The sequence below is a fragment of the Dendrobium catenatum genome, unplaced genomic scaffold (genome assembly GCF_001605985.2).
Source record: "Dendrobium catenatum unplaced genomic scaffold, ASM160598v2 original_scaffold_183010, whole genome shotgun sequence".
Lineage (NCBI taxonomy): Eukaryota > Viridiplantae > Streptophyta > Magnoliopsida > Asparagales > Orchidaceae > Dendrobium > Dendrobium catenatum.
Window position 1 is genome coordinate 63240 of NW_021501429.1, and position 21842 is coordinate 85081.

Genomic DNA, 21842 nt, shown 5'->3' on the forward strand with positions numbered 1-21842 from the left:
TTTTTTTGGGAAAGGTGAGAAGCTGCAGCTTGTTTTTGTTTTTTTATTAAATCTCATTAATTATCTCAGCTTTTCTCTTCTCCCCATACGAAAAACAAAATATATTTTATTTTCAACGCTCAAACTTCTTCTCCGACGCTCAACCTTCTTCTCCGATGTCGAGCTCGACGCGGATGACGCGGACAAGGAGGACGACTCGCTCGAAGGCTGCCCAAACTGCCGAGGCTCGCGAGCCGGCTCGAACTCGTTAACAGTGGTACGAGCTCGCCTTTCGAGCTCGACTCTAGCTCGAGCTTGAGTTCGAGCTCGCTTTCTGACTGACGAGCTAAGCTCGATAGTGTTAAAACTCGACTCTTTTACACCCCTAGTGCACATTAAGTTGATGATATACGTGTCAAAATTATATTGAATTAGTTATATATATATATATATATATATATATATATATGAATGATGAAGTACTGACTAATATTAATAATTATGGAGAAATCATAGAGATCCTAATTACTTAGGATTACATCAAGGGCCAACTTTAAGTTCAGATTTTTTGGAATTTGTTATGGGAATTCTTATAAAGGATATTCAAAGTTAGGTCTCTTGTCCTTTGGTGTATATTTTTTTTTTTTGCATATGACATGGTTCTAATTTGTTAGTATATTTGTTGATATAGAAAATTAGAATAATGGACAAATATTTGGAAGATAGAGGACTTAGGATTAGTAAAATAATGATTCAGTATATCATATAGAATTTTAGTGGTGTGATATGAAAAGTTATCAATCAATATTTTATTCTAACATAATTTGATACCTTTGTGTGATAAGTTTTGTCTTTTGTGACCTATTATATAGAAGATTAAGTATATAACTTCTAAAGTGAAGGTTGTGAGCGCTTTAGGAGTATTATATGATTATAGAATATCATGTAGATTTAAATTAAATTAAATGTTCTAAATTTTCAATTAAACTAGTAATGTTATATGAATTTAAATGTTGGACAATAATGTAAAAAAAGCTCTTTGATTATTGAGTTGAGTGTAGTAGGAATGAGAATATTAAGATGTATGTGTGGCAAAACTAAGAAGGATAAATGAAGGTATGATTATTTTAAACTAATTATTATAATACTATTGAAGATAGTGTGATTGGAAATACAATTAGGTGATTTCGACATGTATCCCCTAAGGATAGATTATGTACCCAATCGATGGGAGAGAAAATCAATTTTGGGTTATTAGGAAAGAGAAAGGTCAGAAGTTAACATGGATAGATGTTGAAATTGATTTGGATGAATAGGTTTGCCATCTCACACCTCAAGTAACACTAAATTGGAATGAACGAAAAAACAATAATTCATAATATTGAGCTAAAATAGTTGGGATGATGATTTAAATTATTGTATCAAATTAACCGTAATAATAGTTGAATAAAGCTAGGGATAGCTGACATTTGTCAACTTATGTGCACCTCTGCCCATGCATGCATATGGATAAACAGGCACATAGAAACATGTATACATGCGCTTGTATGCAAGCATGCTTGTATGTCATCGACAGTGGCTATTATACATTAATAGTTGCTTGATGCTAGTGATCTGATGGCGGTGACTATTGCGGTCATTGGTTGATGATTGACAATAATATATTTAGTGGTATGCATGGTTCATATGCTTGAATGCACACATGCCTATTACTCATGCTCCCATGAATGCACTTGCAATGTGACAAATGATTGTAGTCACCAAATTCCCGATATAGTCTTTGCATGAAGCCAACTATGATGCCCAGATGCTGATTGTGACCTTCATGGGCATTGATGCGACCTTATGCATGTTTGATAGCTAGCATCCATTGTCTAGTTTGGTTAATATTGTTTGGTGAATATTTTAATCAAATCATACAACCAATGTATTTGACAATCTTATCTGAATTATTGACCAATGTTTTGGCCAATCAAACAAATCAACCTAATTAGATCGGTTTGATTGGTCAATGCAGTTAAACCAAGAACCGTTCACCATTAACAGAGCTGGGCACATGTATTGTGTTTATCATGGATATTTTGCAAGTGATTTTTCGAAATTCATGCATGTGTACATGCCATGTCTTTAATGGACTTTTAGAACAACCATTAGCTGTAATTAAATTTTGTTGACTCTGCTGATTGTGCTAAAATTCAACTTGAAATTAGGTTTATATCAAGTGAGATCTAAAATTCTAACACTTACACAATCTGCAAGAATGGTTCGTGCTTAACATATTGTCACAACTAGCTTTTCTTTGATTTTGATTTCCATTTAATTTATCGAAATACAGCTTCACATATTTCAATCCTTGCTACTCTTTTCTTGTTTGATGCAATTCAATACTTTTTGTTTTATAATTTTGAGGTTCCAGACTAATATGCTAATTTGCTCACATATAATTTACTTTCAATGATTTGCTTAGTTTTATTATGACCAAATCTTGCCTTTTTTATTGAAGTTCTGGTTATTTTGGTTCTTCAGAATGCACTACGTCAACAAAGATTTGTTCGTGAAGTTACAGTTCAGTACAACCTCTGCAATGAGCCATGGTGATTATAAAGCTTGAATTTGAATATGCTTTTTCCTGCTAATAAATGTGGAACATGTGATTGTACTGATAAAATTATCGTTTTAGATTTTGTCTTCATTCTTCATCATATGTAATTTTTTCCTCTTTTTATCATGTTAATTAACTTTTTGCAGCCATCAAAATATTTTGATGCTATGCCTAGGATACAACACGGGTGAATTTGGTGTGGAAGCCGCATTTTGAGTTTCTTAGCAAACTTTTTCAGTTCAAACCCGGATATAATTTTTCCAACAGAGACAAAAAAACTAATTACAACAATACGTTCTAAAATTATACAAAAGCTATGCAATATAATGGTGTGAAGCAAGACAAATCCATATGTGCTAGTAATATAACATATAAGCACGATGATGGTAGGTTGAGTGATCACACATGCTATAAGCATTGAAGCACATCAAACCCCAAGATAAACATGTTATTTAGTGGTGAACAAAAAATATTATGCTAGTAAGATAATGGATGATCTTTTTAATACTATGATAAGATTCACTCCAACAAGCATAGGGATAGTTTAGGATCACAATCTATTCACTTTAAATATCTTATTTCTTTATTTTATTTATATTTTGAAATGAAATAACTACATATTTTGTATTTTAAATAGGTTATCTTCTTTAGGCATAAATGACTTGATTAGAAAATATTAGAAATGATCTTTCTTATTATATTTAAATGAAAATTTAATTTTTAATAAGGCTCAATGGAGAAAAAAGATTCATGTAGCTGACCCTACTTAGTGGGATAAAGGCTTGATGTTGTTGTTGTTGAATGTTGCTTTCTTAGACTCTTACGGACCCCCTCATATTTTTTTTTTTAATTTTTTCAAGCTTTTACTTCTAAATTAATTTTTACAGTAAAGTTTTTATTTTTTATCTTTTTTTACACATTTTGATTTTAGCAGTATATAATTTGTTGTTAGGAGCTTTTCCTTTTGATATTCCAACCATATGCTTGCTATGCAGCATTCTTAATATTATTAATTATTCTTTTCCTACATAACATTAATTTTCTCATGCATGGTCGAAATCTTAAGATCTTGAATCTTAATCTTAAAAATATTTTTATTAGTGTTCTTTTAATGCCCCCATCTAATCTTATGACTATATTTTACTTTATTTTTTTCATATTCTGTTCCTTCATCTTAAAGTCCAAAACTAATAAGCGATGCTGAATATATAAAATTTTTCTCGGAATAACTTTATAATCTTTGTAATCTGAACGATCTATTTTTCTTATATGAAAATTATCAATCTAAGTTTTACTACATTCATTCTTATGAGTGATGAGATGATCATCTCTTTTCATAAATAAGTTATAAGCATTTACAAAATTATAAGCTAAAGCAAAATCTAATATGTTCCTGCCACTTTTATTAGTCGCTCCAAACCCATAGCATCCAAGCAAATTCAAAATCCATGATACATGAAATATCTATTGATGAATGATAGAGCCCATAATAGTCAACAGAATTGTTAAACTTTTGGTAGAATAATAAATTTTCATTTCTGTAAGCAGATAAATAATTTGTAAACAGTCAACTTACAAAATAAGCTTGCAAAGTAAAATGTTAAAAAGGTAAAGACAAGTAAATGCAAGTAAAAATAGATATTTCACAGTGATATATCAAGGTCCGACTCATATCCCCTACTATTACATCATAAATATTTCTCTCTTTGGAAATTTATGATTCTTCTCTTTGGAAGTTCACCATCCTACTATACTCTCGAAGCTTGTAAAGAAACTTACATTTGTCTGCTCTCAGTCACAACTGTGGCTAAAGACACACTATCCTATCCTTAGGGACCAATATAACTTACTTTTTATATCTTGGTAGATGGACCCTTTCACGACCCTCCTAGGAAATGTTGGGGATACACAAATACTCATTCAATCTCTCTATAAAGACTGATTACATGTTGAGAAATACTTAAAAGATTGAGAAGAGAAGATTGAATTTCTGAAGCTAAAGAGAAGCTCATCTTGAAATAATATTATTAATTTAAATGTAAGCATATAAGTTTATTTCTTTCCTAATTCCTCATGTGTAATGCCTAATAGTTTCCATCTAGCTATTGGTAAAATGGTTTTATTTGCTGACAAGATGTCATCTAACCCGTCTCCCAATATTCCATAAATTTAGATCTGCTAGAATCATAAGCACCACATTTTCTTCTTGTGTGGTATTGTTGGGGCTTGTCAATTTCTGATGGCTTAAGGATTAGAATTTTTATTTTTCACGGGTCTTGTTAGGGCATTAATATTGTCTCATAGATGCTGGCTATTGCATATGAATGCCAGAGGGGGCATATATGTTAATTTATGCAATAGTAGGATTTCTAATTATTTCCTTAAAATCATATAAATGTTATATATGCTTTGGCTTGATATAGAAAACACTCATTTAAGTTTTAGCATTTCCATAAATATTAGAAGGGGCTTATATATTAATTTCTGGGATTTCTAATAATTTCATGTACATAATATAAATAATTTCCCCCCTTTCACCTCACTTGGTACACTTTGTGCATAAAAGCATCCCAGTTTCTTCAGTAGAGAAGTATTTTGAGGAGAGGAACATGGTGTTGGAGGAATTGAAGAGGCATCTACTGAGGGCTTAGCAGATTATGAAGAGACATGTAGATGGACATATGAAGGACATCCAATTTGAGGTAGGGGAGGGTGTTTTTAAAGCTCCGACCTTACATGCAGAAGACCATCACCAACAAGAGGAATGAGAAGTTGGCCCCAAGGTATTATGAGCCATTTGAGGTATTAAAGAGGATTGGAGTGGTGGCATATCGGCTGAAACTACCATCGGCAGAAACCATACATCCCATTTCCATGTATCACAACTAAGGATGGCAATTGGAGATCACACGAGTTCTGAGTTACCAATGGCATTAACTGAGGACTTGGAAGTGTTATTAGAATCATCGGAGTTGATGGGGGTTCGTCAGGGGCATGAGGGAATTAAGGAAGTCTTGATCAAATGGAAGAGCCTACCGGACTATGATGCCACATGGGAGTTTTGTGAGAGGATGAAGCATCAATTCCCTCATTTCACCTTAAGGAAAATATAATTCTTTGGGAGTGGGGCATTGTTTGATCGGTCCCTATTGGACCGATCCAACTGGCCCTTGGCAAGGGGCCGGTTCAATTCTACAAGAGACGGACCAAAGCTAGTATGCCCTCTTGAATTTGCTGCCCAAGCTATGGTTGGGGCCCGCTAGGAGTGATTAGGAAGGGGAGGGGGGGGGGGGGGGGGGGGGGGGGGGTCTCGGGTTAGGGCATTGGTATATGCTTTAAGTAGGAGAAAAATAGGAGGATTAGGGCATGCAAATTATTGTAGCTGATTTCGTTCTTTGGAGTTTAGTGACTTGGGCTCTTGTGGCGTCTAGGGATTGGGAGAGATAGATCCTCCTCTTGAATTGAGGATCAATTATATTTTGCTATTTTTTTCCGTTAGTGTGAAATCTCAACCTTACGATCCCAAAGATATCAACGGCTGAGAACAGTAATCCGTGGGAAGTCTACCTGGATAGCATTAATTCCTTCCATTGATTTAGGAATAATTGTATTTTCATTATTATAAGAGTTATTTGTTTCCTTATCAATACACCTTGTATAGATCTATAAATATGGAGTAGATTGTATAATAAAATTCAAGCTTTTCCCTCTCAAATTCTCTGTTTCAACATGGTATCAGAGCCAACGACCTTAATTGCCGTCAGAGAACGATCTTAGATCGTCGGAGGAGGAAGAGAAAAGAAGAAGCTCGGACTTGATCGTTGCCGACCCGTGTACGCCGCGACGAAACAAGTCGGAGCCGAAGCATCGATCAGAACTTCCGATCCGAGAGGAAGGTCGAAGTTGTCGAAGGTAGAAAGTCGAACGTCCGACGTATCCGGAGGAGCGTCCGTCCGCGCGTCGTCTTCAGCGACCTTCTCCCGAGCCGACAGAAGGAGTGGACGGCGAGCATCCCGATCCGATAGGGAGGGAAAATCGTCGAAGAAGCCTACTCGAACAATCACGAAGGAAACGAAGGAGACGAAGGAGCCGAGCAACGTACATACCGATCCGACCAAAAGGGAAAGTCGACGAAGGAACGAAGCCGCCTCCCGCTCGTGCGTGCCCTAGTTACCCAAAACAAACCGAGTCTTTTTTAAAGACTCGGCTTGGCCCGTTTAAATAATCGGGAAGATTTCAAAAAAAAAAAAACTCTTATTTCAACCTTTATTGTCGATCAAGGAAAAGTTTTTGGGAAGCCTTCATTGCTAACCACAGACATACAGATAGTCTTAATTACTATCATAATGTCAGAAATTAATTCCTCCGACAGTATTGAACAAACTGAGGAGTCGATGGTGCACCAAGGGCGAGGTGACCTTCAAAGCATTCAACCTTCCTATCGTCTAAATGGGAAGAACTACCTGAAGTGGTCTCAATTTGTGAAGACCTACTTGAAGGGGAAAGGTAAAATACCTCACCTCCTTAGAGGACCAAAAGAAGGAGATCCCAAATTTGGGGCATGGGATGAAGCAGACTCCATGATTATGTCATGGATGTGGAATTCCATGACTCCAGAAATTAGTGATACATTTATGTTCCTTTCGACTGCAAAGGACATATGGGATGCTGCCAGACAAACCTTCTCCAAAGCTTGTGATGCGGCTCAAATCTTTGAAGTTAAAGTCAAAGTTGGAAGCACGAAGCAGGGGAGTAAGACCGTGATGGAGTTTGCTACCATTATACAAAATCTGTGGCAGGAACTTGATCATTATAGGTGCATTGAAACCAGATGTCTGGAGGATGCTGCGATCCTGAAGAATTTTATTGAAAAAGATAGAGTTTATGACTTTCTTGCAGGACCATGGCAAAATATTGACAAGTTAGAGTTCAGATCCTCGGCAAGAGGAGACACCATCACTCAATGAGAACTATTTCTATCATGCGAGCAGTAAGAAGTCGACTGAGGAGTGATGTTAAACCAAGGTCGCTAAAAGCTCAGCATGGTAATGAACAAAGAATCATCAATGGAGGAAGAAAGGTAAGTTCTTTTGGGAATTCAAAGATAAAGTACTCACTTGCGTGCAGTTTATTGCAAAAAGTCAAGACACATAATAAGAAACATGCTTAGGGGAAGATACATGGAAACCCCCTAACGAGGAGTGAAATAAAAAAGGTCGAGAGCAAGGAGCACATCAGCATGCAACAACACTACGAGTGAGCGGATGAGAAAACTCAGTCCAGCCTTCGGAGAATTCAACACAGAAAGATATATTGATAAGTTGAAACGAACTCCTGTTATCTCTTTGAAAAAGCCAAAATGCTTCTTCTCACTGCACTCATAGGTAAGACTCCAATTTCCATTAGTTTATAGTACTCCCAGAAATGTTAAAGGATTAGGATCATTGATTCAGGATCCACATGATTCATATGACCCAGCTCACCAAAACACCACCTCATTAAATTATATCTCCTTGCCAAACAACAAAAAAATCATCGAGGGCATGGTTCTCTTACCACGTAGTGGCCACCGGAGATATCATATTATTACCCATCCCTCACCCTAAAAAATGTGCTCTCACGTACACAAATTTCACAAAGCTGATATCAATAACAAAAAACCTTACAATTGGACCTTTATTGTCAAGCATTGTTTTAACCCTTCTTGATTGTCTTATTTAGGGACCAGAGATTCGGGGAGACAGAGTGGAACTTGGCGAAGGAGAAACGGATTGTCTACCCTGGAAGAACCAAATCCAATCTAAAAGGAGTTGCTCTTTGTTAATCCTAGTCGATAGGAAATCCCATTGCTTCATCAATTATAGATGGGCACCCATCGTTTTGATGTTTAAAATATGTTCCACAAGCTTTTTCATCAATTAGACCAATATAATTTTTCGAATTGCTGAACCTGTGGAGTTGGCCTAAGCAAAGTCCCTCGATACCCAAAGCAAGAGTTGAGAGATGTGCCATGCCTTTCTTCGTTATGTCATAGTGATATTTGGGGAACCCTCTTAAATCTCAATATCTCTGCGAGGGGCAGCTTGGTTTGGTGTTCCATTCACTGGATGATTGCACTAGAGTCTCTTGGATCCTATCTCCTTAAACAGAAATCGATGTCAGTACCGGAGTGGTTCCCATCTGTTCAGCGTTCGATGATCAAAATCAGATGTCGGGGTAAAAACGTAGATTCCGCGTCCGAATAATGCCAACAGATTTATTTCAACCAACCCTTTCCTCCTACTTCCAGAGTTGAAGGGATCATCTCATGATCCTCCTGTGTTCAACAACCGCATCAACAAATGGGGTTGCTAAGAGAAGGGGAAAAAATGGTCCACTTTAAGGCCTCCACCCAGAGCTTGTCCGTATTTCATTTCTACATATCACCCAATCCGTATTTGGGGGGAAGCTCTTTTTTAACTGCACGCAAGTCTATGAAACGCCTTCAGCATTCGAATAGACCTCCTAGGCCTCAAAACTCCAATGGAGGACTTCGTCGCTCTTTCTACCGAGTTTTCCGGAACCCAATCATCATCTTGACCCAAAATGCTTTGATGCACTGCCTATTGTTTCTATCCACAGCCAGAACGAGGATAAATGTAGATCCAAGAGCACATCAAATGCATCTTTTTTGGAGTACTCTACTACCCAAAAGGGTATACAGTTATCATCCTCCAGCAAGAAAAATCCTTCTGTCTCTGATCTGAGTGTGTACCATTTGGTTGACATGATTCCTATTTTTGGGCACAAACTCATACATTCGGGGGAAGAGTGAGACTTGAGGAAGAGTGAGAAAATGAACTAACAGCTCTTGACCTTCCTCTTCCACCTTAGAACATCCACCTGAAACCCAAGAAAGGGAAACAAATTGACACGTTATTAGATTTGGAAAGATTACTCAACTAGAAGCTCAAGCTGTCACTCCAAGCACGATTCAAGAATCTGAACCATCCTTCATGGAAATAAGAGTAAGTTCCACCCCCTCCCTTATAGCCCGTATCAACAACTCTTATATCTTCAACAACTTTCTTCACGTCAACTAAATTTTCTTGTACATTAGGAAGATATCCATATTCCTAAAGATGTTTTCTGAGGCCTTGATCTGATAAAGATTGGAAAATTCATAAAGGATGGAATGTATGGCCCTGAGATAGAACAAAACTTGGGAGAATCCGTCAATCTACCAAAGGGAAAAAATTGGTCGGCTGCAAATGGGTGTTATCTCAGTAAAATACAATGCTGATGGCACACTTAGAGAGTTAGTAATAGGCAAGAATGGTGGCAAAGGGTTTATGCAACGTATGGCATTGACTACCGATGGAAACGGTTTGGGGCGCTATAGCCAAGAGTGAATATGTCTCGAATACTTACTCTCACTAGCAGCCAAGTCGATTGGCACTGTAAGCAAATTGAATGTGAAAAATGCATTCTTTGCATGGGGATTCAGAAGAAGGAGATATTTATGGAAATACATACCAGGGGTTTAAAGAAATCTGATCGGTAACAGGGTGTGGCAAACTGAAAAAGCTCTATATAGTCAACATCACCAAGGCTGGTTCGGAAGATTCTGCTAAATCATGCCCTGAATGGGTTATTGACAGAGTCAGGGATCATACACTTATTCTTGCAAAACACTCAGTACTCAGGGGACGTCCACAATATTATTAGTGTATGTTGATGATATTATTTTGACTGGAAATAATAAGAGGAGTAACGCCAGCTTTAAGGAAGAAGGTCTTGATTAGGGAATTTCGACATCAAGAACTTGTAAATACTAAATATTTCCTCGGAATTGAAAGCTCACTCCAGCAGAGGAATTCATTCACAGGGACAGAGGAATAATCAAAGATCTTCTAAGATGAGAGGTAAAGCCTTAGCCTGTAAACCAGCACCCAACCAGGCGAGTAGAACCTAACTCTAGTGGGAGAAGCTAAGAAACATGATGTAGATAAGGGTGCCTAACACAGAGACTTGTAGCGGAAATGTGATCTGGACCTCCCACACCAGACCAGACAGTAGCATGTTTGCTATAAGCATGGTCAGTCAGTTTATGCAGAATCTCAAGCAGTATCACCACTGCAAGCGGTAAGATCAGGAATCGGGGCATACTTAAAGAAGCCTAGAAAGGAATTTCTCTTAAGAGGATCATGGAATAACTCTAGAAGTACGCAGGCATGCTGACTACGGCAGGAGTACAGGATTGATAAAGACCCTACCTGCTGGGTGAATTGCACATTTCTTGAGTAACCTAGTTACATGGAGAGCAAGAAACAGAATGTGGTGGCAATATCTGGTGCAGAAGCAGAATATCGAGCTATGGCCTTGGGAATATGTGTGCTACTATGGATCAAAATAATCCTAGATGAGAGCCCATGAAACTACATTGTGACAACAAATCAGCAATCAGCATAGCCCACAATCCAGTCCATCACGACAGAACCAAGCATATAGAAGTGGACAGACATTTTATTAAAGAAAAACTAGACAGTGGTCTAGTAAGTGTTGACCATGTACCATCAAAGGATCAACTTCCAGATATCCTTACTAAAGGATTGGACAGTTCTCCCTTTCTCCGAATGATTGACAAGCTGGGAATGACGGATCCATACTTCCCAGCTTGAGGGGGAGTGTTAAATCTCAACCTTACGATCCCAAAGATATCAACGGCTGAGAACAGTAATCCGTGGGAAGTCTACCTGGATAGCATTAATTCCTTCCATTGATTTAGGAATAATTGTATTTTCATTATTATAAGAGTTATTTGTTTCCTTATCAATACACCTTGTATAGATCTATAAATAAGGAGTAGATTGCATAATAAAATTCAAGCTTTTCCCTCTCAAATTCTCTGTTTCAACAGTTAGTTTTATTATTGCAATCTAAACTACTGTTTGTTTGTTTTTTCCCTTTGGATTTATGAACCGTTCTTGATGTTTTTTCCTCTATTGTTAGGGTTTACTTGACATCTTCAAGTATTTCCTAATATATAGCTTGGATTTTTCACTGAATTTAGAGTAATAATATTCTAAGATCTTCATTATATGTGCTTATTGGCGGCATGCCTTAAATTTTGAAAGAAATATTTATATACTTTGTCCTTTCTTGCATTTTAAGATTGTTTTTATATATCATTTTGTCAGTTCCTCTTGTGCTAGTTCTAGACTTACCCAATTGCTTGGATATGCATGGTCTTTCATGATATAATTTTTAGCCTGAAATAATAACTAATGCTATAGGCCAATCAATTTGTCAGCATTGATCTTTTGTACAAGCTTCTTACGTTCACAATTACAATTATCAATGCTTTGCAGCTTTTTATTATTCCTGCTTTTTATTTACTTGGCAATGATTAATCTTGTGTTCAAAGTGTAGTTATGCAGTTCTGGCCTGATGTATTTATATGTTGTCATCGCCACTATACCCTAGATTTAGAGTTAGCTAAACATTTGCAACCTTTATGTTGTTTTTTCCCTCCTATGCTAGGCTAGTAATTTTGTATGGTGTTCATTTCTGGCACAATAAACAATAATGGGGTCATGCTCTTTTTCAAGCACATTAGTTTTACCACGGGCATGGCTTGAGGTAATTTTAAAATTTTGTTATTATAGTTGTCTTAATGCAATCTTTGTTAGGGAATGAAATGTAATGGGTTATTTATTGGGTATTACGAAGTGTTATTCATGGATTCTTACGTTATCTTGTATGCTATGAATAATTTCTCTTAGGATCCAGGGAATCAAGCAAATGGTGTGAACACAATTGAGCTTTTGGCGCCCTAAAATACCTAGAGTTGTGAATATCCTAAAATTGCCTTAATTCTTAGACTCTTACTACCTGGAGCTTTATGCAAATTATAGTTTCTTACTTATCTATTTTAATGCAATATTATTACTATTTTCCTAATTTTTTTTGCATTTTTGCAAAATGTCCATATCAATGGTGCTTTCGATGAGCCTCGCTGTTGTTTGGGTGATGATATTACCCCCATCTTTCATGGGTAACATCTCTGGTCGCCATCCAAATACACCGCATCCGCTTTTGTCTTCCTCAGATCTACTACTTCATGTGATCTCCACTACACTGGCATATCCAAACACCCATCTTATTTCTAGTACCCATCCCCTAGATCATGTGTTCAACTGCGATTCCATCGTAACCATCCAGTTATCACAATTGAGGGACCTCCTGTCATCTCCAAACCTCTTGACATGGTTGCCAACACAAAATTCACCTCTGCTCCATTGGTTAGATTCACAACCTATCCTACTTCATGATCTGCAAACACAAGGCCGCATCAAGCCATCTGTGCTCTTTCTAGCCTCTTGCTGCTGTCCAATTCAAATCTCATAATAGACTTCCTACCTCAACTCGCTTATGCATTGATTCACCCAGATCAGCCTGCATCTACCTCAACTCGCTTATACACAGATTCACCCAGATCAGCCTACATCGTTCGCAATATTCCTAGATTCAACCTTCAGTCAGCCATCCTCCTGATCTTCTCGTTCATCGCGGTAGTCTACCTCTTCCCTCTCTTACATCAGGAGATATGTGCCCCGAATCTTTGCCTATGACTTAGCTGAGATCCTCCTAGTCTGGCCACTTCAGTTGTGATCAGGCTAGATCCGTCCAGCATCAAGGCTTGATCTAGCTCTTATGCCTCATATCTTTCATGTATGTGGTCTCTAGCCAGCTCTAAAAATCCTTAGCCCTGCTCAAGCTCTCAAGTGTTGATTAGAGCTGCCTCGACTTGATCTCGCTATTATTTGCTTTAAATTTAGGGTAATATCATTGTGAAGAAGTGGGGAATGTTGGGAAATGAAATGTATCTGGTTAATTAGTTGGTATTCCTGGAGCTTTAGGCAAGCTAACATTTCTGAATTATATATTTTAATGCAATATTATTACTGCTTTATCTATTCTTTGTGTATTTATGCAAAATGTTCATATCAGCCCTTCCCAACTTCCTTTCTTTTACATTTAACTTGTTCCTTTTATATATTCTTTGTGAGCCTTTCATTTAAAACACCTTTTGCATTGGGTGTAGCTTGCTATGATTCTTGCACCTTGAATTTTAGTTCCAGCTATAAGCCTAGTGGCCAGTCAAGTTTACTCGTTGTAAGGTGGGAATTCCATGCTAGCAAGTTTTAAACATTATTGTTTGTTGTCTAAAATCCGACTAGGTATCACTTGTTTCTTGTCTTATACATAAAGTTTGCGGTCCTACTTACCTTGCCATTTTGTGGAAGCAATAAAAACCTCAGTATGCGGTTGAGTTAATACTTAAATCTACTTTACAATTAGCATTTATGGTGTTTTTGGAAGTATAATCAAGTTTGTTAGTGCTTACGAAACTGACTTTTTTTTTTTGTTTGATGCTGACATTTCAACAGGCTAAAATATAGCATTAACATAGTTGCTGATAAGGGACTTAAGAAGCCTCTTTATACATCAGCTCGATTGAAGAAAGGAGAGGTTTTATATTTGGAAACGCATTATAATAGGTATTTTCCAATTATGTTTCTTGTCATGAAGTGCTTGAAACGTGTGCCAATGACTAACATTTTCCTGGTAATTATATTGAAATTTGGTCCTCTTTGCTGCAAACTTAACGATTTGTTGCTTTTGAGACTGGTTCATTATCTTCAGTTTTTTTGCATATGTTATTTTTTCTTAGATCACACATTACTAGATTTATTTAATTTCTTCTATGCTAGACATTCTGTTTTTAGTTCAGAAACGGGTGCTGATCTTTTTGGAATAATGTTCTCTTAGAAATATTTATTGCACCTACAATAAATGTCTTGTTATTATCGTTTCTGTGAATGCCAAAAACAAGCTCAGAAGAAGTCCTCTTTTTAATTGTATTTCTTGATTTAACTTGTAGGTATGAGCTGTGCTTCAACGGTGAGAAGTCTGTTTGTAATGGAACGACTTCAACCTCTAATCATTTGTTAGAACCAGAGCAGGAGAAGCAACAAAGCCATCATACCCAAAACGGTGATAAACATCCGTTAGAGCGTGAGAATATTATTGATGTCTACCGTTGGTCTCGTTGTAAGAAACCCCTGCCCCAGGATGTTATGCACTCAATAGGCATTCCATTACCAGTTGAGCAGCTCGAGGTACACAGTTCAGTATGCTTATATAAATACCTTCAATAAGTAGATTAATTTTCTTTATAACCACTATTCTAGAATTTGTATTTTGCTCCACAGGTGTATTGATAGACCACGACCTTTAAGAAATGATATATGTTTATGTTTGCTTATGTGCATTGGTTGTGTTTGTCGATAGAAAAAGTGTTAAATTCTTCAGTCGTCCGTGGATTAAGTTAAACTATCTTAATAAATGTTCATCATGGTTCTTTAGACTAATGAATAAAGTTTTTTGCAGTTGCATATTTGTGTATTGAGGCTTTTTTTGGGTTGAGTTGAATCATAAGTGTCAAGCTTTTTTGATGTGAAAGCCACATTTTGAACCATTAAATTAATAAAAATACAAAATAAGAACTAGCATTTTAATATCAAAATATGATCATAAAAAGTTAAAAAGCTGCATTAAATGGAAAATTTCTTTCATTTCCAATTCAATTTGAACAAGTAGTCTTATGAGTATAATTATGTATGTAAAAAAAATCCTCACTTTCATCACTAGAGGGTTTTCATTAGAATGATCATTGTAATTAATTTTTTTTCTTGTCTTTCATCCCTAGTTGTATCAACATCCTCCCAAAATTATTCTTCATTTTTAATCTTCACCAAGGGTTTTCATTAGAATTATCATTATATTTAATTGCTTTTTTTTTCGTTCTCCATCCTCAATTGTATCAACATACTTCCTATTATACCCCACGTCACCCCTACCAGAAACGAAGGGTGCAACAGAGAAAACATCAAATTCTTCAATATTTAAAACTCAGAATCGTGTATATATATATTCAACCATAGATTAACATGTTCATCAATAAATGGAGCATCCAAAATGTCTCATGTTTATAATGTTTATATAATTTCAGAGCCCCTAAGACTCCAAAAAATTACAATAATAAACAATCTACATACCTCTGCAGTAGACTTACTTACTCAGCTATACTCCAAAAAATAGAGTTTTATATTAACCTTATGCTAATTTGCTTCCACCTTGTCCTTGCCCTTCCTGTAACAACAACCTGAACTAATCGTATTGTACGATACTCATATTGTACTATATGAATAGAAGCGCTAGAATTGGAAAATTAGGATTATTTGAAGCCCTATATATAAACTCTTGTTATAACTTTAGATGAGTTTTTGGTAGTCAAGGGTTTTTATTTCTTCTATGAGAGAACGTTGAGCAAGGGAGAGAAAGGTTATGTGTGTCAAGACCCAACCCGACCGGAACGAATCCCTTCGCGTCGGGCCGCGACAAATGTTGAAAATCCAGGATCTAGTTTTGGAATTTGATTCAGACTTTCTTCTAGATATTCAAACAAACAGAAACACAGAGCGGCTATAAACTTCAAATACATACAGAAACGTATCCACTATTTTCTTCTTTCTTTCATCAAAATAATCATATACAATACAGTACATGGCTACAGACAGAAAGAACAGAACGGAACAGAAAAGTCATAACTGTACAAAAATCAAAAGTATAAAATACCTAATCACTGATCAGACACAGAACTGCTAGTCCAAGACTTCCTTCCCTTTCCCAGAACCTGAAAACCACGCAGAAAACAATGTTGAGCTAACAGCTCAGCAAGACTACACTCACCCATCAAAATCTCCAGAAATTCACCTTAGAAAATACATCAGAAGCAGTTATTCAAATAGCCGTACATAATTCAAACAGTCGTACAGAAATCGTATAACAGACAGAACAAATACTTGATCAAATAAAAATCATATCACAGATACATGAATTCAAATCAGAGTGCAGAACATAGCTGATAAAACTTATAAAACTTTCAAATCACAGAATGGATCGGATCGTTCAAATCAGATAAAATTGCATTTCAGATATCACATTTCACATATCAGATTCCCGGACCCTGACAGAATCTCAACGGATTCTGGCCCCTTATGCCTCCCTTCCCTGACACAGACAGAATCTCGACGGATTCTGGTCTCTTATGTCTCCCTTTGTGCTTATAGCACCAGAACAGAACTTGTTTTCTTTTCAGATTTCTCTGACACAGACAGAATCTCAAAGGATTCTGGCCCCTTATAACTCCCTTCTGATATCACAATACATCAAATCATTCAATTCAGAAAATCGGTTTTCGTCAGAAAAATCGTCAGCGGCATAACGGCATTATACAGAATTTACACAGAATTCACAGATTCAGAATTTTACCAAATTACCACAAAATACAAAACAATATTGTAAGACTTTTATTGTACTGAAGCAACATTTTTCAATATCTAGATAATTCGTAGTTCGATTAAAACGCCGCAGAATATCAAATACCCGGTAAAAATCTTTCAAAAAATACTCAAAACGTGCACAAATATCATCTCAGAAACATACAAAAAGTTATGCGGTAAGAAGTTCATCAGTACAAAATAATACCAGAATTTCACTAATGGAACCAAAATTCGAAACAGAAAAGTCATCAAAATCCTCATTTTTGAAAATTGAGAAGTGCGGAATGTGCCTTACCTCGAGTCGGTCAACTTTCTCAATTGCAGCTACGGACCGAAACGGACAGAAGTCGCCCAAAAATCACTTTTTCTTCTTTTTCCTTTGGTTTTCTCTCTCCTGCCCTTTTCTCTCTTCAAAAAGATCTCATTTCCATATATATCCAACCAGATCGTCCTGGACGATCCAAAATCGTCCCGGGACGATTTGCTCTTTGGACAAAATTCGTCCAGACGAAATAGTTATCGTACCTGGACGAGTTGCTCTCTGAAAAAAATTTGTACGGACGAACCTTATTTTGTCCTGGGACGAACTTCTTAGTCCCCAAAACCTGTACAAACCTGTACCGATCGTCCCAGGACGATCCAACTTCGTCCTGGACGATCCTGGATGGAAAATAGCTTTCACAATCTCGCAAACTTCAGAAAAATGTCGTCCTCGACATTTTCAAAACAAAACTGAGTCGGAAGAGATGCGGATATAACTGTCTCATATCCGACTCCTCCCAAGTCGCCTCTCGTGCTGTTATATGCTTCCATTAAACTTTAACCATCGGAATCTATTTGTTTCTTAACTTGATAACATCGTGAGTTAAAATCTGTTCAAGCTCTTCCTTGTACTGCAGATTCTCCTGAATCTCCACATCATCAGCAGACAGTTTCTTTTCAGAATTAGACATCCACTTTCTCAAAGAAGATACGTGAAAAATATTATGTATATCGGACATTTGATCAGGCAATAACAATCTATAAACAGACTTTCCAATTTCAATAATTTCAAAAGGTCCGACATACCTTGGACTAAGCTTGCTCACTCTTTCAAATATGCTAACACCTTTCATCAGACTGACTTTGACATAGACAAAGTCACCAACCTGAAATTTTATAAATCTGTGCTTCTGATTGTAATACTTCTGTTGTCTATCTTGTGCAGCTTTCAATCTTTCTTTAATCAGATTGATTTTCATAACGGTTTCATCCACAAAAGTTGCACCCAATTCTTGTCTATCTCCCACTTCAGTTAGAGTCAAAGGTGTTCTACACTTTCTGCCGTACAGAGCTTCGTAAGGTGCCATACCAATACTTGACTGAAAACTGTTATTATAAGCAAATTCTATCAGTGGAATGTGATCCTCCCAACTACCTCCGAAATCCAAAACACATATCCTCAGAAGATCTTCCAGTACTTGAATAGTCCTCTCAGACTGTCCATTAGCCTAAGGATGAAAAGCAGTACTGAAATACAACTTTGTACCCAATTCTTGCTGAATACCCTTCCAAAGTTTGGAAGTAAATCGTCCATCTCGATCAGATACAATCACTTTTGGCACACCATGCAATCTAACAATTTCTTTAACATATACTTGAGCTAACTTATCCACCGGATCCGTCTGCCTTATCGGAAGAAAATGTGCAGACTTCGTCAGACGATCAACAATTACCCAAATTGCATCATATCCTTGACTTGATCGAGGAAACCTATAGCAAAATATATCGTTACCTCCTCCCATTTCCACTCAGGGATATGCAACGACTGCAAAAGACCTAGTCGCTGATGCTCTGCCTTCACTAACTGACAGGCTTCGCATTTCGGAACAAACTCTACTATATCCTTTTTCATTACAGGCCACCAAAATAAACTCTTCATATCTCCGTATATCTTACCACTTCTTGGATGAATGGTATAGCCTGAATGATGAGATTCGTGTAGAATCTCTTTCCTCAGATCTCCAGACATAGGAATCCACAGTCTGTTCTTACATAAAATGATACCAGAATCAGAAAGTCGTAGTTCAGGTTTCTTACCAGATTCAATCTGAACAATCAGCTTCGAATAGTCAGCGTCTGACTTCTGGGCTTCTTAGATCATTTCTTTCAAAGATGACTGAATGTCCATCTGAGTCAACACACCAGAATCCGGACTAGTAGAGGAAATCACCTCCAACTGTAATCTTTTCATATCTCTTATCAGATACTCATCAGAAGTATGGTGAATACCTGATAATTCAGAAGACTTCCTGCTCAGAGCGTCTGCTACCACATTAGCCTTACTAGGCTGATATTGAATCGTCAGCTCATAATCCTTGATCAATTCAAGCCATCTTCTTTGGCTCAAATTCAGATCCTTCTAAGTGAAGATGTACTTCAAGCTTTTATGATCCGTAAAGATCTCACATCTGACGCCATATAAGTAGTGACGCCAAATCTTCAAAGAAAAGACAACTGCAGCCAATTTCAAATAATGTGTCGGGTAATTCTTTTCATATGATTTCAACTGCCTTGAAGCATAAGCAATTACTCGACCATGCTGCATCAGAACACAGCCCAAACCTTTCAGTGAAGCATCACTGAACACCTGAAATTCTTTCGTATCTGACGGAAGTGCTAACACTGGTGCTGAAGTCAAACAATCCTTCAATTTCTAAAAAATAGCTTCACACTCCGGTGTCCAAATAAAAGCTACTGACTTCTGAATCAGTCTCGTTAGAGGTGCAGAAATCTGAGAAAAGCCTTTTACAAACTTCCTATAATAACCAGTCATGCCCAAGAAACTATGTATCTCAAACACTGTAGTAGGCATTAGCCAATTAGCAACTGCCTGAACTTTCTAGGGATCGACAGAAATACATTCTCCGCTCACCACATGCCCTAGAAAAGAAATGCTCTTCAGCTAGAATTCGCACTTGGAGAATTTAGCGTACAACTGATGCTGTCTCAAAGTCTCCAACACAGTTCTCAAATGTCTAGCATGATCTTCCTCAGAAGCAGAATATACCAGAATATTGTTTTTTTAAGGAAAGAATATTGTTTATAAAGACGATTACAAACTGATCCAGATACTCCTTGAACACTCTGTTCATTAGATTCATAAAAACAGCAGGTGCATTGGTTACTCCAAAAGGCATAACCAAGAACTCGTAGTGCTCGTACCGAGTACTGAAAGCTGTCTTCATTACATCATCTTCTTTTACCTTTACTTGATAGTATTCAGATCTCAAATCAATCTTTGAGAATACAGAAGATCCAGCCAGCTGATCAAACAAATCGTCAATCCGTGGCAACGAATACTTATTCTTGATTGTGACTTTATTCAGATCTCTATAGTCAACGCACATTCGCAGTGTCCCATCCTTCTTCTTCACAAATAAAACAGGTGCTCCCCAAGGAGAAACACTAGGACGGACAAATCCTCTATCCACCAACTCTTGGAGCTGAACTTTCAACTCCGAAAGTTCCTTCAGTGCCATCCTGTACGGAGCTTTAGATATCGGAGCCGTACCCGGAAAAACATCAATACAAAACTTAATATCTCTATCCGGAGGTAATCCAACCAACTCTTCAGGAAATACATCTAAAAAATCTTGCACCACCGGGATATCAGAAACAGAACCCACATCTACATTCATATCCCGTACTGAAGCCAAAAACACCGAACAGCCCTTCTTCCACATTTTTCTAACTTCCAACACAGAAATCAGACAAGATAATACTCCTCTTAACCCTTGAAATACACATCTTTCACCATCCAAAAATAAACTCACTTGTTTCTTCAAACAGTCAATCTGAGCCTCATACAGACTCAGCCAATCCATACCCAAAATCACGTCATACGAAAAAATGCTTATCAAGCAAAGCAGTCACAGTTAGGGTTGGTGGTCTCATTAATGAAAACAAAACCGCTTTCTCATGAACTCGGACGGGTTGAGGTATCGGCAACTAAATCAAACACGATTTTTACTTTTTGCCATAAATATCAATTTCACAGAAATAAAACTTTCGGGCAATCAAATTATTCCCAGCCGGCAAAAGAACAGAAAGAGAAATCGGTAACGTCACAGAATCTAGAAGCAAAGCATCAAAACAACGCTCAGATAAAAACGAGTGACTGGCTCCAAAATCAAATAAAACACGACAGGGGTGTTCAGAAATGAAAATCATACCTGTCACCACATCCGGAGCATCTCGAGCCTCCTGCTGATTCAAACTATACACACGTGGCTGAACTGGAGCTGGAGCTACAGAACTATCAGACTCCCTCTGATCACCACTGTGGGGTCTCCTCGCCACAGAACCTGAACCACCAACTCTACCAGATGATCCTTGCGAAACAATACGTGGAGGTATTGTCCTCGGCCTTCCTGCTGATCTGGCAAAACTATCAGATCTGGACTCAGATCGTCGATCAGATCCGGACTCAGATCGTCGATCAGATCCGGCCTGTGGACACTCAGCAATTCGATGTCCTGGCTGACCATATCTGAAACATTGACCAATCATCCCGTAGCACTGGCCAAAATGTCGTCGTCCACAAGTCTGGCACACAGGTGCTCGCCCCACTGACTGATCCATAACTAGTAGTACTGCCACTACCAGAAACTGTAGTGGATCCCGACTGTCCACTCCTGGAGTCTCCAGAAACAAATCTCTTCTTTCCAGAAAACCCACTGTCAGATATATCACCACTGAACCTCTTCCTACTAGCAGTCCACCGCTGCTGAGTAGCCATCAAATCATTTTCTATCAATCGAGCTCTCTCCACAAGCTCAGAGAAATTAGAAATGTGAAATCCATAGCACTTCTCAGCAGAAGTACTAATT

General features: G+C 37.5%; 1 protein-coding gene across 3 annotated transcripts in view; it reads left to right on the top strand.

The window, feature by feature from the left end:
- Positions 1 to 21842, top strand: part of LOC110109288 — a 68292-nt gene that overhangs the window by 38056 nt on the left and 8394 nt on the right. For all 3 annotated transcript variants that reach the window (XM_020840280.2, XM_020840283.2, XM_020840281.2), the window contains exons 9-11: positions 2506 to 2573; positions 14014 to 14124; positions 14508 to 14745. In XM_020840280.2, the coding sequence (XP_020695939.1) occupies positions 2506 to 2573; positions 14014 to 14124; positions 14508 to 14745 (417 nt within the window). The remainder of the gene's footprint in view (positions 1 to 2505; positions 2574 to 14013; positions 14125 to 14507; positions 14746 to 21842) is intronic.